The sequence below is a fragment of the Cardiocondyla obscurior genome, linkage group LG16 (assembly GCF_019399895.1).
Source record: "Cardiocondyla obscurior isolate alpha-2009 linkage group LG16, Cobs3.1, whole genome shotgun sequence".
NCBI classification, from domain to species: Eukaryota; Metazoa; Arthropoda; class Insecta; order Hymenoptera; family Formicidae; genus Cardiocondyla; species Cardiocondyla obscurior.
The window spans coordinates 3,830,523-3,857,387 of NC_091879.1; the positions used below are offsets into that span (position 1 = coordinate 3,830,523).

The 26,865-nt window shown below is 39.0% G+C and overlaps 3 protein-coding genes and 1 long non-coding RNA gene across 11 annotated transcripts; 2 read left to right on the forward strand and 2 right to left on the reverse strand.

The window, feature by feature from the left end:
- Positions 1–324: 324 nt before the first annotated feature.
- Positions 325–4,188, reverse strand: LOC139109153 (uncharacterized). Its single transcript, XR_011546794.1, has 3 exons — positions 3,868–4,188; positions 2,592–3,725; positions 325–1,783 (listed from the first exon to the last, which is right to left on the reverse strand). It is a non-coding gene; the product is annotated as an uncharacterized lncRNA (long non-coding RNA).
- A 194-nt stretch (positions 4,189–4,382) lies between these two features.
- Positions 4,383–9,510, forward strand: Taz (tafazzin, phospholipid-lysophospholipid transacylase). Of its 2 annotated transcripts, XM_070667999.1 has the most exons (5): positions 4,397–4,707; positions 6,167–6,295; positions 7,181–7,424; positions 7,571–7,825; positions 7,919–9,510. In XM_070667999.1, exons 1-5 carry the CDS (start codon positions 4,593–4,595, stop codon positions 7,956–7,958), a joined length of 783 nt encoding a protein of 260 aa, XP_070524100.1. In that variant the 5' UTR covers positions 4,397–4,592; the 3' UTR covers positions 7,959–9,510. The 2 variants fall into 2 exon arrangements, with proteins under 2 accessions (XP_070524101.1, XP_070524100.1); XM_070668000.1 differs by lacking the exon at positions 6,167–6,295 and having other exon boundaries at positions 4,383–4,707.
- LOC139109150 (PX domain-containing protein kinase-like protein) lies at positions 9,092–15,093 on the reverse strand. 4 transcript variants are annotated; one of them, XM_070667993.1, is made up of 9 exons: positions 14,677–15,093; positions 14,119–14,307; positions 13,937–14,033; positions 12,894–13,318; positions 12,631–12,807; positions 12,090–12,500; positions 11,843–11,999; positions 11,700–11,765; positions 11,317–11,456 (listed from the first exon to the last, which is right to left on the reverse strand). In XM_070667993.1, the coding sequence occupies exons 1-8, from the start codon at positions 14,776–14,778 to the stop codon at positions 11,749–11,751; spliced, it is 1,575 nt and encodes a 524-aa protein (XP_070524094.1). In that variant the 5' UTR covers positions 14,779–15,093; the 3' UTR covers positions 11,317–11,456; positions 11,700–11,748. The 4 variants fall into 4 exon arrangements, with proteins under 4 accessions (XP_070524091.1, XP_070524095.1, XP_070524094.1 ...); XM_070667992.1 differs by having other exon boundaries at positions 11,325–11,456; positions 11,721–11,765; XM_070667990.1 differs by lacking the exon at positions 11,700–11,765 and having other exon boundaries at positions 9,092–11,456; positions 14,677–15,090.
- A 435-nt stretch (positions 15,094–15,528) lies between these two features.
- Positions 15,529–23,050, forward strand: Hyccin (PI4KA lipid kinase complex subunit hyccin). 4 transcript variants are annotated; one of them, XM_070667995.1, is made up of 9 exons: positions 15,529–15,671; positions 15,748–16,157; positions 16,475–16,609; positions 16,914–17,039; positions 17,160–17,377; positions 17,458–17,604; positions 17,761–17,891; positions 17,956–18,072; positions 19,033–20,050. In XM_070667995.1, the coding sequence occupies exons 2-9, from the start codon at positions 16,008–16,010 to the stop codon at positions 19,665–19,667; spliced, it is 1,659 nt and encodes a 552-aa protein (XP_070524096.1). In that variant the 5' UTR covers positions 15,529–15,671; positions 15,748–16,007; the 3' UTR covers positions 19,668–20,050. The 4 variants fall into 4 exon arrangements, with proteins under 4 accessions (XP_070524096.1, XP_070524098.1, XP_070524099.1 ...); XM_070667998.1 differs by adding an exon at positions 20,377–20,516 and having other exon boundaries at positions 15,605–16,157; positions 19,033–19,534; XM_070667996.1 differs by lacking the exon at positions 19,033–20,050 and adding an exon at positions 20,377–23,050 and having other exon boundaries at positions 15,666–16,157.
- Positions 23,051–26,865: the final 3,815 nt, after the last annotated feature.

Sequence of the window (26,865 nt, forward strand, 5' to 3'; positions counted from 1 at the left end):
AGATAACCGCTCATCTGTCTCGCGTAAAGTGGAATAACTACGATAACGACCAACCTGTGTGAACCTGGAACCCGACTTTTAAAAAGAAATTGAAAAATTGAAAAAATTTATTTAAAAATCAGAAAAGAAAAATTTAATTAACGTACCCAGGTTCCGCTTGACAGACAAGCCGAGCTCGTCGTCAAAGTGACTTAAGAATTTCATTCGCGTTCGCGCGCAGACGTAATCGTTAAGGGTTAATCTTCTCGAAAAGCTCTTCCGCGAAAAGGGACTTCGGTGAAACAATTGGAGGAGGCCGGCGAGCACCTTGCGCGGGAGGGAGGGAGGGAGGAAGGGGAGAGGAACGTTTCGAAACGCAGGTTCGAGAATTACATTTACGGGAGATGAGGGGGAGGAGGCGAGTCGGACCACCTACTTCTTCTCTCAGAACGTTAATTGGTCGTTTCACGAATTATAAAGTACGAGAGGTGAGGGGGAACACTCGCGGACACGCTCGCTATCGCGTCCATTAACATGCCTGCGTTCGCGCTATCGCTCGCCTGAACGTTAATGACGCAAAAAGGTACTAATTACGCGCGCGAGTGCCTTTCCGCTTCTTCCTCGGCGCGGCCGCGTAGCCCGCTTTCCTTATTTCGCGTTTCGCTTAAAGCAGGGGTGACAGCCGGCGGGAAAAGAGAGCCGGGACCGGTAATTACAGCGCACTTGCGGCACGAGCGTTTTACTTATCTCGGCTAACACTCGAAAGGTGAAAACTACGATTCTCGCAGACGTTTCTCGCGGGCACGCGCATCGGCTTTTGCGAAGTTTTGCCATCGGCGTGGCTCATCGATGCGGAAAATTGCACCTGACGCGCGCGGTGCATTTATTGTTTAGGCCGAGGAGAAAGAGACACGCAGTCTTCGAACTAGTCCCGACGCATTAGGTGTGTGATACTGGCACCCCCAAATTAAGAATTTTTTAAAAATTAAGTTGCATTTGTTTGTCCACGTATGTCTAATAAAAAATTTTATAATTTAAAATTAAATATAATTTAAAATTAAGAATTTTAAATAATTTTTTTTATAAAGGTGGACAAATAAAATTTTTTATTGGACATACGTTTATTTAATTAAAAAAAAAAAATATTTCTAACCCGAAACCAAATTTTATTTCATTTAAAAATTATATCGGACCGTTGAATTAATGTAGGGCCAAAATTCTGTATTATTAAATAACGTGTTAAGGATGTTTCTCGAACGATCAGCGATTACCCGACAGTAAATAAAGACGCGAAAAATACAACACCTGTGCCTCGGCTCTTCCGACGAACAAAGGAAGAGGCCGATAAACTTAAAAAATTCGGGAAGCATCGCCTAATAAATAAATAGACTCGCTTGAAAAAAGCGAGTCAGTTTCATTTCCGGCTCTCGTCTCGATACTAAATAAAGACGGTGTCGCTTGACACTATTTTATAAAAAGTAGTTTTTTGTCTTTTTTTTTTTAAACGAACAATACGAGCAAATACATCCCACCCAAATACAAAATTAATTAATAAGCAAAATTTGTAAAAAATGTAATAAAAATAAATAACTCACAGACGGCCGACGAACTTTAGCCGACGGCCGGCGAACAGTATGTTTTACATATATTTGGGTCTGAATCACAGCGGGATGTCTGTCGTTTCGTCCTTCCTTCCTTCCTTCCTTCCTTCCTTCTTTAATTTCTTTCCTTCCTTCCTTCCTTCCTTCTGTGGTAGGATTTTTGGTTACAGGGACGTGCGGCAGCTTTTTATTCTCTTCACACACTGAAGTTATTTTTTTATTTCGATTAACAGTCAATAGTTATAAAAATATAATATACAATATATAACACAATATATAATACAATATATAACACAACAATAAATCAGTCAAAATAATAAATTTCACAATTTGTGAGACATGTAATAAAATTGTCCTTACGTTAAAATTCAAAATAAAATTGTACGTTAGAATTCAAAATAAAAAATAATATGCAAAAATATTTAAAGAAATAAAAAATATATAAAATATACATGATACAACGTTAAATTAATCAGATTAATAAGTCGCACAATTTGTGAAAAATATAATGAAATAAATAACTCACAGACGGCCGACGAACTTTAGCCGACGGCCGGCGAATTATTATACTAATAATTAACGATCTGGGTTGAAAGAAAGAAGAAAGAAAATAAAATAAAATAAAAGAAAAGAAAAGAAAAAAAAAAAAAAGAAAACAACGAATGTGACCGCGCGCCGGATTACAGCACGCACGCTGAACTAATGTCCACGTGCGCGCACGAACTCGCGCGGATATTCGCACGTGAAACCGAAAAGTTCTTTTTTGTTCTTGGTGCCGATAAACCGCATCGCGAGAGACAAAAGTGCGCGGGAATACGCCGCGAACGCGTCCCCCCTTCCCCCCTTCCTCGCTACCGGCGAGCTCTCCGTCGTTCGTTGGGGGGAAGGGGGAAAGGGGGGACGCGTTCGCGGCGTATTACCGCGCACTTTTGTCTCTCGCGATGCGGTTTATCGGCACCAAGAACCGCGTTGCCGGTGCACCGAGCTGTTCGACCGTAGATCGTACCTTACCTTTAGCAAAGGTTGCCTCCTTGTCCGTCGCTTCTGCGAGCCTGCATCGCCTGGTGTTGGCACGCGAGCGTGCACTTATCGCCACCACTGCCGCACTTGTCGCGTCGTCCTGCGAATTCACTGCGCAACGCCGGGGAACGATTACGACGACGCAACGGGCATCCTCCCGGCATCGCCGCACACACGCGAGAGTCCACGTCGAACGTCCGAAACGCGACCCGCACTCGACGTACACCCGTCAGTCATCTCTCGTTGCCAACCGCCGAATTGGCGCGAATCCGCGAGCTGCGCGACACCGGCGAAAACCTCGCGTCGTTGGTTATCCTCGTGACGTGACGTCAGCTTCACGTCGGCGGACTTCACTCTGTCGGCCGAGCCTTCGACGATCCGAGAGAGATTACACGCGGCGATTCGCACCGACGAACGTCGCCGGGCCACACTTTGCCGACTGTCATGCAGATACTGGATTCGGACCGATCCGATGCACGCGAAACCGAAAAAATAAACGACGGAGATCTCGCCGGTAGCGAGGAAGGGGGGACGCGTTCGCGGCGTATTCCCGCGCACTCTTGTTTTTCACGATACGGGCCGCGAGCCTCGGACTGAACTGGCTGATGGGCCCCAACTTCCCACTTTGCTCGGTCGCTTCTGCGAGCCTCTCCCCACTCCATCGCACCGCGGATGCCACTGAACGTTCTCCTTGCCGTGTCTTCTCCACTCCCCCTCACCTCTTCGACCCATCGTTCCGGCGATCGCTCGGCTCGCGTTCTTGCATCATTGTCCGCCGACTTCGTTCTCTCTCTCTCTCTCTCTTCTTCTTTCTCTCATCTCTCGTTTCTCCGGGACTCTCGAATTCTCCTCTTCTCTCCGCCGCTCCCTACATGCGCTCACAGATTTTCACTCGCGATCGCAAACGAACGTGCAAGTCAACGGCTCGCGTGTCGATTGTTACTCTCGCGGTTAACTCGCGCGCGTGTTTCGCGGAAAGTTATCAGAGTTGTCCGCCAGAAGAGGACCGATGGCTCGGCAAGCGGGACGGGTTCCGGGAACTCGCCAATTAACTCGCTCCCGCGGTTCCTCTCGACTCCCCAATTGATTCCCTTTGTCTCGTTCAGCCGGTGGCGTGTCTGTCAACTGAAAGACATGGCTGTTTATGATCCGTCGATAAGCCCGCTCGTAATGGACCTCGAAGTCCGACGATATGCGATATTTAATTTCGGCAGCTGGTACCAGCGTAATTCTTACTGAAATTTTGCAATTTACTCTATTTTCTTACATTTCTAACGCGCGAGCCTGCTTTTCTGCCTCGGCCCTTTTAACGGCGTCCTTCTCATTTATTCGGTTCGCAGCTCTCCTGCTATCCGCCTTCTCTTCCTTCTTATCGTGCGTCCTTCGTCTTTTTTTTCCCACGCTTAATATTCCGCGTTCACCACGTTATCCGTTCTTCGTTTTCCACTTTCTGACCGTCTCTCGCAGGCGCGTCCCGGCTCTGTTATATCTGACCGTCCGATCGCGGAATAATTAAATCGTGGAAAAGATATATCTGAAATAGGAGATAAAGTAAAGCAGTTGTATTAATTATATTACGAGCGTGGGCGGCTCATTGTTCTTATTCGTGTCGAAGGGCAGAATAAAAATCTTCGTCGAAGAGTTTTGGCGGGCGCGGCGACGACGGCGTCGAGGGTAAGAGTAAGCGAGATAGGGAACACGAACTAAAATTTTACGTTTGAACCGTCGCGCCACCGGCGACGAAGCTGCCGCAACGCCAGTGCCGGAAACACTCGGCCTCGAAGTCAGGTGTGGCGTCGATGGAGTGGACGCGCGGCCACGTGACTCGTGGAAGCGAAACATGGCTCGTGGACTCGCCAGGAAGATGGCTGCCGCGCGTTACGAAAGACCGGACGATCTAGCGCGGGGAAGCCGTTTCCCGATCGTTCAGACAACCGCCGCGCCGCCGTCCGTTCTCCTCACTCGCCGGGCACGGTGGTGGCCTACGACGCGATGGTATACGACATCAAGTGGATCATACCAAAACTACGGAACCCGTCCCGGTTGTGGAACATCGCGAGCAGCATAACCTTCGCGGCGGTGGGCATTTTTTCGAAAATCATCATAGGTAAGAGGCACGCCGCCGGCCCGCGCGCGGAATTCGCCCGGCACGAGTTCCCGGGCGACGGGAGCCGCGTCTCGATCACGGGCAGCACCCGGGCCGACCCCGGTCGACGACAGGCGACGGCAGGTAGGTGCGCGAATCTCCTCGTGCGCCACGAGTACCCGTGACCATCGGCCGTGCTCGGTCGCGCGGGACGTGCACGAAGGTTAAATAAAAATATGTACGCATCGCCTGCCGCGGTCCGCGAATTTTTTCCGAGCTGGTCGCTGAACGTCGACGTCGTCTCGGGGAGGAAAAGAAACGTCGGGTTCGCGGGTCACCGCGGAGTGCGCCCGTGCACTACGCTGAGTGCATCCGAACGCAAGTCACGCGAGTTACGATACCAAGTGCTGAAGGTGAACGATTCGCCGATATCGTTCCGCCGGAGAGAAGCAGAGAGGAAGAGGTCAAAGTCATTGTATCGTCATCAATCATCGTCGTTAATTATAGTGACTGCTCGCTGAATGGACCCGTCTCTCGCGCAACGTTCCTTATATGCACCGCGCTTTACAAACGAGTAAAATTTTGAAAACCACGTCCTCGATACCTCGCGGAAATCACCTCCGATTGTTGCCGAACGTTTTTCTCGTGCGATGTAAAGTAATAACGAAATTACATATCTGATGAATAGCGATTAATGAGAGCTAATTGTCGGTCTCGGCTTCAGTTCCCTTCCTTTGACGTCGACGCAAATTGGCCTTTTACGTTTCGATAAAATTTTTTGCATGACAAGCTCATTTTTAACGTAACGCTGCTGTTTATCTTGACTTCTTGTTACGCACGATAATGTTTCGCGATTCGCGTGAAAATTATGTAAACGCATTTCGCACGAATCGTATTTTCACGGATTGCTCGCCGGAATTAATTCGATAAACATTATGGTAATTTATGTATTTGCGTATAAACTTGCTCGTGCCGCAGTTCTAAAGGTTGCCTCCTGAGATTGTACTTGCGACACGGTCTTGTGATGACGTAGTCACGGCGATTTAATATGTAATTCAATAACAGCGCTGACCGCCGATCGTTTTGCTGCGCCTTTTTTTTTTTTTTCCAAGTCCGCAGACGCCTCGCGTTGTTTTTACTCGTGGATAACGTGTTAACCGTCGTTGGCTTCAATCATAGCGAACCATTAGGCATCATTAAGTTTCTTTCTCCCTCTCTCTCTCTCTTTCTTTCTCTGTCTCTTTTTCTCTATCTGTTTACGTAATTCGAAATGATTCTAGACGTAACGGGCAATTACAGGTAGCGTCGTGATAACCGCAACGTAAGGCGATTGAAATCGGAGCATGCTCGATCCAACAAAAAGTTGCAATTTCTCAAGGGCCGATTGCTCCAATTTCTTGGCAACTTTATTTAACTTGGCGACCGAGTCCCGTTACATCTGGCCTAATCTAACAAAGAATCTCTCTCTTCTGCATTTAAGAATGGCTGAACAAAACGACGGTGTACAACAAGCACATTATCGTGCGCGCCTTAGACCTCCGGCCGAAAAACGTTCCGCTCATTACCGTGTCGAATCATCACAGTTGCTTCGACGATCCGGGTATATGGGGTAAGAGACTTTTTTCTCCCTCCACGTCGTTTATTAAATGCCTCACGGCATTGCGCATAATAACGTATCATCAGTGCCTCCCTCCCTCCCCCCTGCCTCCCCCTGCGAGGCCCTAAGAACTCCGCGTTTCGCGCGCGGCTGATTTATCGTCTCGAGAAAATTGAGAGAAATAAAATGCCCGGCGCGATTGTACGAATCGTCCGAGGTGCAAAGCGCCGACGGTCCGTCCATTCGCCGCCTAATAAAACAACAACGCTTCGAGGCACTCTTTACGATGCGACATGATAAGACGTAAGGACAAAACACTGCCGGGCTCGAGTTCGGACGCCCATCCGGTTGTCGGCCTGATGATTAGATTGCCACTTTGGCACATTGTCGACCGAAAAAAAAAAAAAGAAATCGTGTTACTTCTCGAGATAAAATTATCAACCGTGCACCGAGGCACCGATAAATTAATTTCTTCCTGGATTACTCGGACGAGATTTAATAATTGGCTCTAAGTGGCAACGAGACGATTATCTGAGAGACTTGCTCGATCTGGTATAATCGAACAACAATGACGGTATACATATGTACATGTTTTAATTAACAATGAGTTACAATATAAGCGTGAATAGCGTTTACGTCATTCGTTTGTCGATAACCCGATAGCGCAATCTCACCCTTGTTTCTTTGTTCTTAGTCTTATTATGTCCCCGGCGTTTAATTGCGTGTTGATAATTAAAAGCAACTTTTTTTTTCTGTTTTTTTTCTTCTTTTTTTTAATTAAGTCATAGCCTCGATATTCATGTGCGCCTTGTCCCTCTTTTGAGACGTATTTTTCTTTCTCAGAACGACGCCGATATGCGATCGAATGAACGAATTTAAGAAAAATCTCTCATTTAGCGACCCTGGACTTCCGGTATTGCTTCAACCGACATAAGCTGCGATGGTCGCTAGCTGCGCAGGACATTTGTTTCACGAATGTCTGGCATTCCTACTTTTTCATGCTCGGCAAGTGCATACCCATCGTCCGGGGTGACGGCGTGTACCAAGAAGCCATGGACTTTTGCATCGAAAGGCTAGCCCTTGGCGATTGGGTGCACGTCTTCCCTGAGGGAAAAGTCAATATGCTTAAGGAAGACATGAGGTTCGTATTCAAGTTTCCTTCTGAATTCTCCACACTTTCATAACGTGGCTTGTGCACATTTCAACGCGATAAGCTGCGAGATGTTGCAGAAGCCACGTTGGAAATAACGTAATGAACAAAAACGTACAATTGATAACATTGTTTAGGTTGAAATGGGGCGTGGGTAGATTAATATTAGAATCCCCCGTCACGCCCATCGTAATTCCTATCTATCATCTTGGTATGGATGAAGTACTTCCCAACGAGCCGCCGTACATGCTTAAAGTGGGAAAGAGAGTTACCATGAATTACGGTGAGCCTATAGACTTTAGCGGAATGCTGGCCGAACTCCGGGAGTCAAAAGCGAGTGAGATGGAAGCGCGAAAAGCGATAACTGATCGCATTCAAAAAGAGCTTTCAAGGTAACGTTGAAGTTGAATTTATTTTCATCCTGTAAAAATAAAAAAAAATTTGTAAAAATAATTAAAACCGAAAAAATATTTTGATATTTTTAGATTGAAAGCAGCTACCGAAAAGCTTCACGCTGAGTTATGACGAAGACGATCACTTTTCCGTCGTCCTTCCGTCTAGCCTTAATTTGCCAAAAAATATATGAAGAAATTGATGCGTCAACAACAGTGAGATTTGTATGTAAACGTAAATCTGCGAAATCAGTTTCCTTTTCAATGCGCATATCCGTATATTGTAATAGTATTTTGACAATATTGAATAACGTAACGTAAGCATCAATTGTATAAGTCATTTTTGTGGATTATGACGTTTCCATAGATTTTCTTTTTTTTTTTAATCCGCGTAACTCTCCGAGAAATCATTTGATACGCCTACGTAATGTATCTAAAAAACTGTGCACTTGCTTTTGCAATTTTATATAATCACATATATTTCTTTAATTAATATATTATTGAGATTGTTTAAAAATATTTAATTTTTAAGTTATAAATAGTTATAAATTAACTCGTATTTGCGAACAAAAAAAAATTGATTACTTTTTTGTAGCGAGTCTAAGATTTATAATGAAAAGTGCACAAATTTTTGATACATATTCTTTCTCGGAGAGTTACACATTTCTTGGATAACGTCTATTATTCCGCTTTGTAAAATAATTTATAAATTATCTACATTGCATCTATACAAAATGGCTTACTTGACGCGTGTAAAAGTAAGATTTTTTGTATATATATTTCATATATATGTACATAGTACGAATAATTATAACAATGATTTTACGATGTCAATAAAAGTTTTGATAGTACAAGTGCAAGCTACGTAATGTAACTGAGGTTTAACAACGTAACTACATAAAAATCGTGCCAGTACCTCATCCATTTGTTTATTTTTGGAATTCTTAGGTGTCACATTAACGAATATTGCGGCCACTTGGCGATTATTAATTACATGCTTCGCGCTCTTATTACAAGCACCGTGCCAATTATTTATACTTGTTTTATTAGGAAATACATAATAGGCATTCACGTTTGCAGTTAAGATAACCGAACACTGTAATTAACTGATGCACAGTGCGCCTTCGTGGAAGATACTCATAAGTTGTAACGTAATTTTGAAATTTGCATACAAACTTGTTTCAAAAGTATGGATAGGAAGCTATTTTTACTATTTTATTTGAATATCTGTGAGAAAAAAAGAGTTAATATTTATTCGCCACACGATTATTTTTTTTTTTTTTTTATATTTATTGCGATATATTTAAGTCGTTACAACAGCTGTTATTATGACAATCGCATATCTATGCACTCTCCCGTGCGTGTGCGTATATACACAATGTCGAATACATATACTTTTATACTATACACACTGCTATCAAAATTTTTGGGGCTATTCGAACGTGATAAATTTTTATGTATCATATACTTGTTGAATATATTATTAAGTATTAAAATATCGTTTTTCTCTATCGTCTGAAATAAAACGTTCTTGTTTCATCGTTTGACATTTCTCTTAACAGTAAACGTAAACTTTGTTCCCTTCCCTAGAATATGTAAGGTTTCTACACGACTTCTGCATGCTATGTACACTACTTGTTCACAAATGTGTGTAAGGCAATGATTCTGCAAAAAGGTAATCTAAAGTAATGAATAAAAATCATGTTGATTACGAAGGACTCTTGGAGTTCGTTGATTTTTTTTTCTTTTTTTTTTATTATCTGTGTGTAACACAATTTATTATCATAAGTGAATAATTTTTGTTGCTGATAAACATTAACTCTCTATCTTTCTTCAGTTCAACGTTTTTCTGAAAAATATATTACTAAATATATTAATGTAACTATATTTTAGTAATAATCCTTTTGGAAGAGTTTGTTAAACGTATAATTTTGTGAAATTACGAGGGCTTATTTCCTTATTTTGAATGTATATAGATAATCTTTTGGAAGCTAAAATTTATATAAATAGATCCTGAAAAGTAGAAAGATGAATATATAGTCTGATATATATCTTCATCGTCTACGTCAGAAATCATTTCACGAATCATAATTATACAGTTGCCATATGCACCTAAGACAATAAATGTATTAAAAGGTATGATTATATATTACAGGCTTCGTTACAGTATCCACAGAGACAAATCGATTATACGGGACATATACTTGACTATGTCGACATATAGAAACACTTTATACTAGGACCTACACAACTGCCTATATCTATCAATACGAAGACCGCATATCCCTTGGCACGTTTTTAATTTGTAAAACTGGACATTCCGGTCTTACGAGCGATACAAAAGCGGCGTACGATCCTCGCATTGCACTGTATATACGAATACGAACGAGAACTATGTATATATATATAATGTATATCATAAACTTTGAATAGACAGAACAGTAGATGAGTATAACGAGAGAAGATTTACTTAATATACATACGTATTATCACCCCATTGCGTATCACTGCATTTTTCTTTTTATATTTAAACAAATTTGATATACATATTTATATATATAAAGAGAAATAAGTCCTGATTAATAATAATATAAAATCGATCGCGAAACTTGGCCCGCGTTAAACAAGATATGTTACAAATTTCTATGATGCTATTAACTGTAGAGATATGTTGGACTAGAAAAATCGAATTACTTGAATAATCATATCGCGAATGTATATTCTTCGTTTACAGTCGAGTAGTCATTAAAGTCAATTAAAATAAATATAAAAATGTTTCAAATTGCTCCCAGCATAAACTGTACGCATATTTTTGTAAATTAGGTAATATGCACAATTATACAATCCTATTATTACGTTATACTATATTTTTTCATGTAATTTCTAATGTATACACATATGAGAGAATGCGACATGAGACGATTCGTAAAGATGGCAAATTTTTTCAAAGCAATTAATATTTTGATTGGTTGTTCTGTACGTTTAGGCTCGTTCCTGGACGGCAAGTCTATAATAGACGAAGCAAGCGTTGTATTATATTTCGTAAAAATGCAGAATAGGCCAAACGGGACTAATATCGATCATGTATATATTACAAATTTTATGCATTATTAATTGCACTGAGCTAAAATCTTGTTCACATGGCGAGCGTCAATAAATAAGATATCGAAATATGTTGTAAAATTCATAAAATGCAAGTGTCGCGATCGAAAAGAAATTATATTTAATACTATTAGTCACAAGAAGCACGATACAGCTATCATTCAGACAACTTTTGGATCCGTCATAATAATCTACAGGTACGTGTATCTTGTCCTAATCAAGCAGAGGAAGTTCTTTGTTCGACATTGCACAGCAGTCATGTCAAATCTGAAATAAAAAAATCAGCGTGACTTTTTCTTTTTCCTATATATCTAATATGTCTAACGATGTCCATTTGTGATTCTTCGTAATCTAGTCTTGTCAAAGTTGCAAATACTTCCGAGTAAAGCGGCACGGTCATTTGACGATTTCGATACACTATTCGATGCACCACCGGACGCTTCATTTGACGGTGGCAGCGAGGGTGGTGGTGGTGGTGGTGGAACACCTTTGCCAGGAACTGCATTCACTTGAGTAATTTCCACAGAACCTGTAGTGAACAAAATTAAAATGACAGTAAACCTTTTATAGCATAATATATGCATTTTAATCTAAAAATTTCAACTAAAAAAATTGTATATATACTAAAAAATATAAATCGAATAAACTGAACATGTAATTACAAAAATACATTTTATATAAAAACCCTGTAAAACAATGATGAGGAAAATCTGGCAAAATAAAAATAAAAATAAAGATAATTATAAACATTTTTTAAAGACATTAAAGAGACCTGAATGCTCGAATGACCTACGTGAAAGGAATGACCTCAGTACGCGCCATCAACTTTTGTGTCCAGCTAATCAAGAGATGTAGCAACGTAAATGTCAATTAACATTAGCGACAATAACAATGAAAAGTATTATAATGACTTACGAAGCGATGGAGGAGTTAACGTTCCAACGCTGGTAGCCGTGGAAGTGCTTGTTGGACTCTCTGAACGCTCTGGGCTCTTACCATTTATTTGCTTCGTCCCATTCGTACCCAATTGCGAGGAAGAACGTTGTTCCTGTGCCAGCCTCTGCTCTTTTTTCTGTAAACAGAAAAATATAACAAGATAAAATTATGTCTCGGTCAACATTCAATTTTCGTTCTAAGTTTATTTCTACTTTTGTGTACCCACCAATTTATGCTTTCGTTTCTTCATCTCTTCTTCCGAGCTCATCATTTCTTGTACCTTAACAAGTCTCTTCTGATGTCGGGCGACTTTCTGTTCATCGCGCAATCGTTGTTCGGCTTTGTTTACAGCTTCTTGTAAAGCCTCTTTTAAATGATTGCTCAGTTTGAAGTACGGCTTTTCTACAGTGCCAATTGCCAACGCGGCACGCCTCGCCGATTCGAAGAATGGATGTTCCAGTAATCGAACCACTGTTGGTAGATCTTGTTTCAAAGCTTCTGGCGATAAGATAACTTCCAACAAATTTTTCAAATTTGCTTCGCAATGTGGCAAATCGGAGCACGTTGCCTCCAAAAGTGGTCGTCCAAATGCCATTTCATACAAAACATGACCAAATGAGTATACATCAACTTGAGTCTGTCAAAAAAATATATCGAATTTAATAATAATAAAAAACTCTTAAAATTTTAAAGATATATCTTAATATTTTATATTTAATTACTATTATTAATTATACATAAAATAACTATTATCTCTATGCAATTACCGTTGCATGTAATTTGCGCCTTTGAACCACATAAGGCCGATAGAACGCTGGCAGTCCTAGGAGCCCATTTTCTATGTCCAATAATTTAGCGCATCTTGGAGTTAAAAGAACATTACCGGTGTGTAAATGTCCGTAAGGTAATCCTTTCTCGTGAAGAAATCCTAAAGCCTCTAATATCTGCAAATCGTATTATTAATTACAAGTCGTAATTTCAAAACATTTTATTTTATACGAATATATGTTTGTATGTAATAATTATTAACCTGATAACCATATGTGGCAATTTCTTGTACCGTCAATGCTTTTATTTGTTTCGGATTTCCATACTTTTTTATAAATGGCTGCTTAGGCTTGGTGATGCATAAGACATCACGTAACGTACCCGCCGAATAAAAATTTCTTATCGTTAGTGCCCCATTATCTGTAACATGCTGGTGTACCATCGGTTCGATGTAAGTGTGTCGTAGAGAGCCTAAAGTCTTGAAAACCCCCTGTATATCTTTATCTTGCAAGTGCTTATCAGGGCCGAACTCAACCCAAGCCAACAAAAGCTCTTGTTTCGGATTTTGGCGGTTTTTTACTGTATAATAATGTTTTCTCAATCGCCATCCCATGTCAGGGATGGGCTTGCATACTTCGAAATTGGCATCACTTCGTAATGCTAATGACACTTGTTGTAGTGCAATTTCTATAAAAAAAAAAAGAGAGAAAAATAACTTTTATATTTTGCTGAAGAGTCAACCATTGGTGGAAATCACTGTACATTTTGCTGTAAGTTTTCTTTACACAGTGTTCGCGATTAAATAAAAATAATTTTAAAGGTAGGGAGGGTTTTTGAAGACAAGTAAAAAAAAGTCGTGTACCATTTTCCATTTTTCGCGATAATAAGCGAGGTATAAACGTTTAAAAATTCAGTATTTTATTACCGTTTTTAAGCGAAGAATCAGTGCCTTTTGTACGCATAGATTGAGCGATCTTTAATGGCGAGACGGGAGAAGGCGTGCAGGCGAGATAAGCGAACAGGAACGTCTCTTATCTCGCACACACGTCTTCGCTAGTCCACTCGTCTCGCCGCCAAACCATTGGCCCAATCCATGCGTCATCCAAGTCACGCAGTGGGAAAACACCGTCTATTTTAGACGGCTTATTTCAATCTGTTAAACGTTATATCTATTAAAGCGAAAAATAAAAAATGGTATGGACTTTTATGCTTGTCTCCGAAGGCTCTATCCTCAAAATTATCTTTATTTGATCGCGGACATTGTATAAAAAATATACTATTGCCTCAGCAAAAAAATTAGCTTACCATGTAACGGTGCAGTGTAATTCTCGGGGTCTAAAAACTTTTTCATGGGAAGTGACGATGCCAGTATAGGATTCATTAGTACTATGTTTAGATAATTCTGCAAAAAAAGGAAACCGTTATCTTTTGCTTCACATTTCGCATGAATAGCGCACGAAACTGAACGTCTCAATATTAAAATGAACCTGCAGTGCTATTTGTCGCTGAGCTATAAAGTCTGGCTCCATGTTACCAATAATCCGTTTTGGTGGTAGTGGCAGGTCAAAGCCAGATATGGATAAAGCTGCGTTGAGCTGTACGAAGTCATTGTAACGTCGGCTCACTCGCCAGAATTTTTCGGGAAGTGGACCTCTCTGTGTTTTGATTACGTATTCCTATATATACAAATCAACAATTCTTAAATTGTTCCTTACTTATTTAATAGCAAGACTGCATATAAAAATAGAATTAAAAAACATCTACAGCTAACTGCAATGTGCATTGTCAAGTAACATGCATTTATACGTATGTATACCTACAATTATCACAATGACAAAATATAATTGCTTTTAACAAGACTCAAGGAAAATTTTTACAATGACAGGTTTAGTTAACGAGATAAACAGATCGAGATGATTACAGGATAAATCAAAGAGAGAGAGAGAGAGAGAGAGAGAGAGAGGGAGGGAGGAGGTATACATATATGTAGATAAGGGGAAAGAGACGTAACAGACAAGAAGGGAGCGAGAATACCCGGGCCATACCGTATGTCCGTCGATGGTCCTTGCATTTTCGATGACACTGGTCAGCTGCTCCGTATCATCTAACAACACTTTATTCGTGTATCTCTTCTCGAATAAAGCCATTGATCGTTAGTCCGACGTGAGGCTGGGCCCGTACGGGGCCGATTGCGTTCGTCTCTCGCACAGTTTCCGCGCGTCGCCATACATGACGCGCTTCTGCTTCATTTCAGCATCGGAGCACGAACGCGCACGTCGACAAACGGCGGCGGCGATCACCTTATCACGGATTGTTTCTCCAACGTCAGCGACACACGACACCGCGTACCAACGCGCGCAAGGGAAGGGTGGTGTTGCACGTAGTACACGGGCGCCCTTCACCTCTTCCCGTTCTCCGTCGTCGCGATAACACCTTCGACGCGCAATCAGAGGCCCAAGGATCGAGTGTCGCGTCGCCGCGAACAAACCGAATGCCGACGACGCTCGCCGAGCGACCTGTCAATCTTGTAACCAGGGTGTGACGTCACTCGCGGTCATCCGTTCCGTCCATGAGATACGTGGTGGAATCGGACTGTGAACGGCGGCTTTAAGTCAACTGCGTAGTCCCGTCGTCTTCGAAGGCTCCACGCGCATCTAGATACTCGTGCGCCGTGGCCATTGGTCGAAAAAGGATTCGATCTCGGTTGTGGTCGATTAAAACGACGTTGCGTAATCTCCGTGGCTTTTCCGAGCGTGTATTTAATTCCTCTGCGGCTGAGAGAAGGTGGGCAATGTAAATCTTACGGACGTGCAGTTCTCCAAGTCGCGTGACGAGTGACAGGTTGTCGCGCCGCGGGGAGGTGCAGGGCAGGTGCAGCTGGTCGGCGCACGGGTGCAGCTGATCCATCGGTGCGGGACGTGCGTGTTCCTCTTCCTCCTTTCTCGATGGATCTCCTTATCGAGACGGGGTGTTTGACGACTTGCCAAGCCCGCCCGCGCATGGACTAATCCCCAACGTGAGATACCCGGTGAAGAATCAGGTACAGTTGTCAGCAACGGTGACTAGTGATAACCTAAGCGGTGTTTGGCGGTCAAGTCCGACTTCTCGAGTTACAGCGCTCGAGGTCGGTGGCGCGAGCTCGACGGGACATGCATGTGAAGATTTACGGTCAGTAATTATATACCTGGAGTCGCTCGCTTGGAGTGTCCGTTTCTCTTTGATACGCCGCGCGTGGCCGCGCGACCACTTCGTGCCAAGCCTGTGTGATGATCCCCGTCACGTCGACGGCCAGCGAGTCGCAGTCGAAGCCGAGACTCCGTGGCGTCGGTAAGACTCCTCTTGAGATTTGTTGACGAAGGAGAAGCACACCCTAAAGATGACGGAAAGCCTGATCACTGAGTGGCTGGCGGACTGCAAGGATGTTGCACCGTCGGAGCTGCACATGTTCGCCAGGACACTCGCCGAGGACAACGAGATCGTGCGGGCGCTCTACATGCTCTTGGAAGAGCGCACCAAGTACAGCGAGGTATAACGCAATTAGAGCTTTTGTATTTATAGGAATTGCAGCTGTTACTTGACTTGCTACTTCCTGAGGAAGATTGTTTTGTATATCAAACTGTTACTTCATTATCAGTGTTGGATGATTCATCTGATATATATATGACATGTATAAAAAAAAAAAAAATTAGCATAGACATGAGTCATTAATAATCTATAATTAACTGGCATTAATTGCAAACCATGTTAGAATGTTACTTCAAGTATTTCTGGAAAGGATGCATGTTACTCTTATTATATAATAAGTTTAAAACTTTTTAAATATATATTAACTTATTGTTGCAGTTAATGGATGAAGTGTGTAATCAATTGTACAACTTTTATCGATCCCGGGAATTAGAGTTACAAAGGTTTACTCTGCAGTTTCTTCCAACTCTAATATATATTTATTTAAATTCTGCTGCACATGGTGATATTAAGGTAAAATTGTGCTTTTATTGAAAATGTAAATAACAGTATCTTATTGTTTTAATTACTTATTACTTGAATCATTTGCCAATCATGCTTTACGCTGTCATAGTGTAGTATAATTGATATTTAAGTCGAATTATGTAATATGAAGAACATAAAAAATAATATTTTGTGTTATTTCTCAATGTAATAGAATTACAAAATTGTGAGGCTTAGATTTATTATTATTACTATTTTTATAAAGAATCACGTTCTTAATAATTAAAAAAAATATTATAAATTTTAATTGTATTTATTAATATCTAATTTTTAGAGTTGTCGTTCTCTTGAGACTCTATTAATTGGATTATATAATCTAGAGGTGGTCGATAAATCAGGACAACAAAAAGCGATCTCATTTAGATTACCATCTCTTGCTATGCTATCCATTTATCATGAGGTACGTTGATACATAAAAAAACGCTATAAAAAATAAACATTTCTAAGTTACTTTGTTTTTACATTATTATTAAAGATTTTAATTCTGTAATTTTTTATTATAATTTATTTTTCGAAATAGCCCGCGAGTCTAGCACCTGCATCATTGACAGAAAGTGCAGTACGTCGTTTTGAAGAATGTAATTCAAAACTTGTGAGCTGGGGTCCTTTACAACAAGTAGAAACATTGAATGCACAAAATAGATTGAAAGTTATGACAGCTCTGCTTTTCATTTACAATCAACAACTTGGATATATAAATAAATTTGCTCTGGAACAATTATGCAAAGTTGCAACAAAGTAAGTCTAACTATAATTCTAAATTACAAAAGTATAATTTTATTTGCAGCCCTAATGTAACTTATTATTTTCTGTTACAGACTTGTTACTCAAGGATTTATGAAACCAGGACATCATCAACGTTCGTCATATGGCAGTGAGTCTAGCTTTGTTCCGAGGCTTTTGCCACGTATACCGGTATCCAGCCAATTTCTCTTGGAATTTTTGCACGCTGTATATTTTGCCATGTATGTAATGCATTTTGCGAATTTAACTGCATTTTTATCCATTTTCTACATTTTTTACTGCAAATCTTAATACATTTTCTCGATAAAGTCAAACTTTTTCTAATTTCCTAAATTGTATTTTTTACGTAGAAAGATTTTATAACATTTTTATTACAGGTATAATGAATGCTGGTACATAGGAAATCAAGCTATAGAAGATATTCATAACCGAGCTTGTTATGAAGCATATCCAAATGTTATGTTAGTCACCAATGCTATACGTAATTCTGCCAGTTCTGGAGCACCAGGTAATTATTATTGAATAATATTGAATAATATGAAAATTTAACAATTATTTTATTGATTATTCAGGTCAGCCGAACGATGGACCAATTGGAATTAGTGTTGCATTATCCCCAGCAACTGCTACACCAACCGTTTCAAAGTCTATGATCACAAATGCTTCCTTCCGTACTAAGAAATTACCAGGTATGTTCTTATACTGTATTTATATCTACTATAAAATAATAATCTTTTTACGACGATATGTGATAAAAAAGAGAGTTACCCACAGCAATAATAACGCAAGATTGTAATTTAAGAAAGTACATTTAAAATCACATCTAAATTTATTACGCAAAGAAAATATTTAAATCTATTTCTATCAACTTTTCTTACGTAACACTAACAAAATTTTCTTGAAATTGTTCTTAAAATTAAATGTAATTACCATGGTTTACGCAAGTTTGTACGTTAAAAAATATTTCTGATGAATAAAGGTGCTAAAATTCTAACAATATTAACAGCTATATTTGGTGACTAACTAACACGTATAAATAAAATTATAATTGTGTGTTTGAATTAGTTACATTTTTTTACACAACTCCGATATGTACACTGAAAAGTAGATATGGTGTTTGCTGTTACGACGGCGGCTAGCGTACGTAACTCTAACGTGGTGTGCGTTAAGTCTCACACGTACAATAGGGTCATGTATGTACGCTAGCCGCAGTCGCCGCAGCAAACGTCATATCTGTCTTTTAGTGTACAACAATCATAAAAATACACACGCGGATATATATGCATGGACGTGAATGTGTCGAGTATTCTTAGGTCCAAGCTTGCATGTGAATTCCTCTAAGTTTTGTGAAATTATTGCTGAATTGAAAACGTTTTTTGTTCCATGAATGAAATAGTTGCCCAAACAAGCAAATATTGATACCAGTAACTGCACACATTTTCGGGAAAATCACGTGCAATGTATTATTCATGTTTCCCTTCATCTGTATTGTTTGATTTCCTTATTAAGTAGCAAATCATAAAATATATATATATAAAGTATGTTAAACCGAATTCATGTATTATAAAATTAAAAAAAAATATTTAATAAGTTAAAGAATTGTATATAAAAAGTCCAAACAAATGTGGATTGCGCGCCTATGTCATTAGACGATCTGGATGAGAAGTTATTTGCGGTCGAATTGAGCAATTGTCAAACCGAGAAGCAACAGCGACCAGCAGTAGTTGGCAGCCACAAACGTCGTCCATGGCATTGGAAGCACGCACTTCCAAATTCGGTCGATAAAAAGGATGCAGGAATAGGGAAGGCGCAGTCTTCCTCCTCATTGGAAGGGTCTAGACGTGGAAGTATGTGCAGCAGCAGCCAAAGCTCACCGATAAAGTCCTCTCCCAAAAAGGGCAAAGAACAGTCAAAGAAAACGACTACCGACAATAAGGACGATATCAGCCAGAAAGCTAGAAAAGATAGTAACGTAATGTGCGACACTACTTTCCCCGACGATAGATTGGCAGCTAACGCGCATCTCTATAGCTTGTTAGAGGAACAGGCTCTGGGAGAGATCATTTGCGAATCGGTGGAAAATGTATATACAGAAGGCAACAGTAGATCAATTCAATTTTGTGCCACTGCCGCACTATCGTCAAACACATGGTATTATCATTCCAGTTACAACACTGTAGGATGGCGTAAATCTCATCACGCTATGATTCATCAAATTTGCGATTATATTTTCATTTGGTATACACTAGCGCACACACGCAGGAATGAGCTGTTGAACTTATAATAATTCATGTGACTCGTGGATGTATTCCTTTCAGAAATACCACTCCCAGCTATAATGAGACATACGCATAAAACAAAATCTAAACAGAAACCAGCGCTTGACTGGAAAACATGCATGTCGACACGGCACATTTATCTTCCCGCACCAAGACTTTCAAGTATATTGCTCGACTAGAAAACATATTCGATGTTCCTTTCCTTAGTTAATTTATTTCTCACTGTTTTTATTTAAGTATTACTTGCAATTTGTTTTTTTTTCTGCTCTGTACTTCTCTGTATATTCTCTATTTTTTTTATATATCGTACATGTTCCTAAGTTTTTTAAAATTTACTTACTTACGATATATATATAATGAATATAAATAATTAAAAATAAAAATTAATGCCATTGATTTACATTTTACAAAATATTATATAAAACTTTTCTAATAAAATAAAAAATTTCCTTTATTGCATATGCATAATGCAATTAATGTTATTTAAATATTCAATTTTATTAATTTATTCTAGACAAATATAGTTAAAATATATATAATATACATTTTGCACACATGCAATTTCAGATAATAATTATATATGTGTTTTATTTGCCTTTAAAGTGCTTGTTAATTTTTAATATTGCTTTTATTGTCAATTTCCATTGTCAATTCCAAGTTGACGATAAAAATTTCTTACTTTATAATACGGAAAACATTTTGTTTTGCCTTCAGATGACATACCAATACAAGTTGTAAAAGATGAAACTACTGGAGAGAATAAGGGTAACCTCGTGTCCATCATGGAAGAACCTGAATCAGCAGAGCCGAACCGTATTGGTTCCATGAGACAATCAAAGGATCAAAAGACTGCTTCGAAGATTACGAACTTTCCCGTGCTTGGAAAAAAACCGAAAGAGAAAGAAGGGAAGGTTGCTAAAAATGCTCACGTAGCGTCGTCCGAAAAAGAGAAAAAGCTCGGCTCTCAAGCGACGTCGAAGGAAGGTATTAAAGGAAGTTTATCAATGTTAAATAACGAACAACCAGTGGAGATTGACGGTAACGTTAACGGATGTGCGATTCGAAAGAAAAATAATGTAGAAAATAATACGATTATAATTGATCCGAATGTAGCGTTGATTGAAAGTGAGAGACTGGCGTTAAGTAGCGACGTTACCGATGGTAGTAATATCGAAAATTCTATTAATTTAAGGGCGCATAATGAAACAGAGTCCATTGGTTCTTCAATTCAAATCAGCTCCGTTTAATGGCGATAGAAATCTATGAACAAATGTTACACGAACATAGTAATGGGCTGAATATATCGAGCAGATAAGCCGTTTTCTTCCATCTAGCAAGACCTTATTAAATCCATGTATAATGTGTACACGTTGCCTTTTCCTAGAATTATTTAAGATCACACGCACTATTTTCTCAACAATGGTACATGTATATGACCACTGGATTACGATACTTGTAAAGATCGTATATTTTTCTTGACATGTAGCAGTTTTAGTCAGTCCATTACTCTATTGATCTCCATGATAAATGTGAAAATCGGAAAGGGAACAATATGAACTAAAGATACATGGTTATTTCGTTAAGTGTTTTGTGTATATTGGTGCATATTAACTAATTTTTGTAATAAAATTAATTTATTCTATATATTTTATAAATATACGTCATCATGCACTGTAATACCTCTTTATTCAGATGCAGTTATCGAGTTTCACTTGTAGAAATTATAGATCATTACATGCAGGAAAACAAGTATTATCACTCTACGCAATACATATATATTTTGACCCAGATGTGTGCCTTGTAGTTGTAGCAAGCTTTTCTCTATGATTCCACGTATATAATAAATTTGTGTCTAAAGTTACATTACAGTTGTCATAAACGCAGTATAAAATCGAGAGAGAGGAGAGAAGGAAAGTGCGAGAGAGTGAGAAAATGGATGTTTAAAACAAAGCTGCGGTGTCATTTAATTATATAAACGAGCTGAATAGGTACGTATAGATAGAGTATCAGGCATATCTGGGTTGAATGATAAATACCTACTATTAATTTGTCATAATTGTTCCAATGGTATTAAATGTTCATGACGAATTATCTGTTTTTGCAAATAGTTGACATATATATATAAATATATAAATATATGAAAATAAATAGAATAATATGAACATTGATATATGTATATATGATATTTATGTGATTGTTGGAAATAATTACGAAATTCAGATATAAAGAGAAATTTTATTCTCACGTGAAAGTTGACCCACGTTGAAAATGGTCAACTAATCGAAGAAATATGTCATCCGTGCATGGAAAAATGGGAATTGAATGGATATATATTTTTTAACAAGAGCTTCAAGTGCGACTTTGCCCTATATTTTATTATACGAATTATGGAATTTTATTATATGGATCGTATTTAAAACTTTGCGTTTTCGTGCGAGATCGGCACAGCCTTCTACATCTCTAATTCTAAGCTTAACACATTCGATTAGTGATATAGAAGATAGGAAAAAGAATCGTGGCTTCCAGATGCAATGTGAATTTTTTGTCAACATAAAAAAAGAAGTTTTGGATATTTTTACAAATTAACGTGTGTTCAGAACATACATATGAAAAAAATATTGATTGACTCTTAAAAGAGCTTCAAAGTTCCCCTTCATTTTGCATGTCTTTGCGCATTTCTTTTTAGAAGAGATGTACAAATATAGACGTAAAGTGAATGAAAAAGAGATGCGCCAAAGATTACAGCACGCTCTGCTATTTCACGTGATAATTAGCTCTCCCTTTAAAGTTTATGCGATGTCAATTCCATAAATTCTTCAAAGTGCACTATAATCAATTCCCACTTCTTTATGCTCGTTCTAAGTTCAGAGTTATACTAAAACTGTTAATGTGTAAATATTATATAAAAAAAAAACTGTATAGAAAAAAAGACACGAAAGTTTTTTGATTCAAATGTAAAAGAATCGTAATATATGGTGAATTGCATTTGTTAAAATAGGTCGAAGTGTTCCAAACTGCGAAGCAATATATCACGAAAGAAACGGAGTCAATGCTTGTTTGAGGGTCAATAATTAATTGCTCTATGGCCTATATTGTATTAATTAAAGTATAACGTATGGATTGTAAAAAAAAAAATACATTTGTTTGAAAACGTTAATGACGTCCACGATGAGAAAAAATTCCACCACTTTATTTGTGACTCTTTTACGATTACTTTTCTTTGTTCTTATTCAATGTGATAGACATGCGATGAGATAAATGTGGATAACCGTTTGAAATATACGTTACCGATACACATATCTAATTATTTTCATGCAGGAAAACGTATGCAAAATTACCCTCCACGTTTGTCTTTGTATTATTGAAATAAAACTGTTTTAAAAATGTTCGCCGAATTGTAATTAAAACAGAGAATTATATAGAGAATATTAATTTCCTCTGTCATTTGTGTACCGCGACGTGGAAAATTCTCATATTTTATCATATTTTTAACTATTTTCTGTTTTCTGAACCTTTTTTCAGGTATTTTTATTTCTAGATCTTTACATTTTCATGAGAGCATTTTTCTATCTCAATTTTTGGAATATTAGATTTTTAGGTGCTCTCCTATTTGTGAATAATTCAAGCCGCTTTTAGACGATCAATAGTGCCTGTCGAAATATCGCTTACGGAGTGCTTTTTAGAATGCGAAACGAAATCGGGCCGACTATCAGCTTTACAGATTCACGGCTGTAAATCCTCGATCTGACCGTGAAAGGGAAATAAGTCCCTTTCCATTATATAATAGCTAAAGAAGACAAACGCACGGATTATCCCGCTATCCGTCTTCGGCGATTCTCACGTCAGGTGCCAAGGCGGCAGCCTCCGCCGAGAGACTTATTTGTTTCTTACCGTTGCTTTACATCGCAAATGCACCGTCGAAAGATGCACCGAATTTTTAAAGGTGTTCAGAACAATATATAGATAAGGCAATTTTTCCGGCATGCAAATTTTAAAAGAACGTCAGATCAAATCCAAGGATTTAAGATTATACGGATTTAGATAAGAACGTGGATGTGGGGAAATTTCAAAAAAAGCATCTCGAATCGCGCAAACGCGCAGATCTCCAATTTCGCGGAAGATTGTTAACATTTTTCCGAGCTTTTTCCAGCGTGCTCTAACGTGTCCGATGTCGAAACTGGTCCGATTCTGAAATTGTAGCCTCTCGCGGCTTTTTAATTTTCCGAATTTCTTCAGCAACGCTGGTACGCCGCCGTCATTCGAAAAGTCATTTATATGTTTCGTAACTGCATTTCTCCCGCATCAGATTTCGATTTTAAAAAATTAAAAAAAAAAAAAAAATTGAATCTCTTGTCGACGCCGCGCGCCGTCACGTCGACCACCACGTAACGCAATTAATACGCGGACTGATCGTGACGTCTATCAATTATTATCTGGGAATGACAATTAATACCTAGAAATTTCGGTCATAACCGGGATAGATTATTAACAGATGATATAGTTATATCGCAACGACGAGCGTGACGAGTTTGACAATATTGGTTTCGCATTACAGGAAGTACATTGATAGATCGGTCGGCGCTCGGTAGAATGTTTTAAAAACTTCATAGGACGAAAACAAACGGCAATAAACCCGCTGATGCGGCCGAAATTTAATTTCCTCCGGTGCAAATTATATTCCCGTCACGCTCGGATAGTAATGAATTTTTCGAAAGTCTAGCTAATTAAATTTGCAATAAATCTTTGGTTAAAATAGAATTCGATTTAAAATTAAAACAGAAAATGACTTGAATAAATAAAGTTTTAGTGGCAATGCTGTTTGTGATTATTGCAACGATTGTTTGCGAAACCACAAATTTCCACGTTTTAGTCATTAGTCTTTAATATTGTGAGTTCCGATTAGTGGATTAATTTGACTGCTTAATTACGGATTAATATTATATGAATATATATATATATATATATATATATATATATATATTTGTCCAGAATTATATAATTCTAAAATTATGTAATTCTGCTGTAATTGAAAGATATACATAATTTAAACGATTACGAAACAGTAAATTATTCGATTTCTGCTATAATTACATTGCACTCTGAATAGATCTGTTTAGTTTCCACCGCCAATTATCTCGCACTTTGTTAAAAAATTTTATTTGATTCCTGAAATCTCATAAACATTATTACACGATCCAATATCCCGACTCAAATCTGCTACCCTGTTATTGATAAAATTGCGAAGTTCATAGACTTATCTACGTGGGTAATTAGCGTCGAGTAATCAGCGTCGCTAAAAACATTTTATTACCTTTCAATCAATTTTTCATAAATATTTCAATCACGTTTCTGCTTATGCTCATTAAAATTTATTTACAGACTGAACTCTAAAGCGTAAAAAAAAAAGAAAAAAAAAAGTTATTAATAAATAATTTTTATTTTCAAATAAAAATGAAAAAATATGTATTTCTAATTCAAATTTTTCTCGAGTTAGAAACCTGTGGCGCGTTTTATCGGTGTATCTTAAATTCAAAACCGGAGTCGAACTTTTCCGCCGGCATCTGTCATATGCCGAAGGTATTGATTTCTTTTTTTTTATCTTTTTTTTAAAGTTCCTTAACTCCTTAATACGAAAAGCATCGCGCTTTACGCTTCAGAGTATCGGTCGTGGTTTCGGGGAAATCCTCGCTTCCCGCTTCGGGGCGCAGCGCGCTCGGAAAAGGGATTCATCAGAGTTCGCGTGTTTGCGTCTCCTATTCAGACGCGGTATCGCGGCGGAAGGGCTGAGCGCGCTCCGTTCCGACCGCTTCTTGACTTCAAAGGGCCGCTGCATTGCGATATCTCGTGGCTTCACGAATCCGCCGGAATTACCGCGCGCGTGCTGCAGCTTCGCGCGCCGGCGACGATCGCTCGCGCGCGTATCGATATCAGACCGCGGCCAAAGCCGGGGATATGAAAAGCCCACCCATCCCGTCTCCCTTTTCCCTCATCGAGCATCAGCAATCCGCTCGTAATGCGACCGCGATTCTCCCACCCCCCTCCTCCTCCCCCAGACCTCCAGGCGGAGGGAAATCCGTGGAAATTCCTGCTCGCGCGCGCGTGTACGCCCGCGACGAAGCTTATCGCCGTCGCTTTCGGAGAGGAATGATAATCAAATCGCCCCGGAACTCACCGGGATTCGTGCCGATGGAACTCTTGGCGCGGAACGTGCGCGGTCGGCCGCAAACTCCCAGAGTGATACGCATAGTTGTTGACATCGCAAACCGGACAGAGATGTTTCAGTGAACCGACCCGTCGGCAATTTGTAAAATGACTGTCAGGTTAGGCGAATTCATCAAGAAATGGGTCTCGCAATCACTCTTTTTTTTTTTTTTTTTTCTTTTTTTCTTTTTTTTTTATTTCTCATTCCACATTTATTTGCGCGCGAGAATTGATGAGAATTTTGTGGAATTGTTCAATCTCCAATCCGCAGTTACTAATCTATCCGAACCTTCCTCCTGTTTTATTTCGAATCCGAGCGAAGAGAAAACTAATAATGATACGACGAGCAAAATTAAAATTTGATAATTTATAATCTTCGACTATGATTGAAAGTCAATTTTATAGGCTTTTCTTTGTCGTTTTATTTTTTTTTTATAGATATCTGTCTGTTTAATTCTGTTTAATGTAAATGGAAATTATGGAAACGTTGAATTTTTTATATCTAGGATTAAAGTGTATTCTCCGCAGTCTCATCTTTTATTTCGGGATTTTATCGAATTTTTAAAAATCACAAACGCTGTTATTACCACCGCTTTCTAATTTTTATATCTTTATTCTAAAGAAAAAAAAATTGGTGTTACGCGTAAATTAGCTGTTAATCGTTGCCGCTTTTCTGTGATTTTTTTAGAAAATATAAATTATTACGAAACAGAATAATATTCGGATTATTAAATTATTTTTGAGGCTGGCTCAAACATTAGTTTTATAACGGCAACAATTTCGTAGCTCGAAAGTGCGATAGATCTCGGAATCGCGAAAATATGCTCTGTCTTTTTATTTTCTTTTTAGAAGAACACCCTTCGAGCTCGCTGAATGCATAAAAAGAACGTAAATAATTTAATTCGGCGTTGATCTCGGCGCTTGCGAGAACTCTGTGCGAGAAGGACAGCGTTCAATTAATCTATTGCTCTCTCACTCTTTTTACGCCCGTCTTCGTCGTCG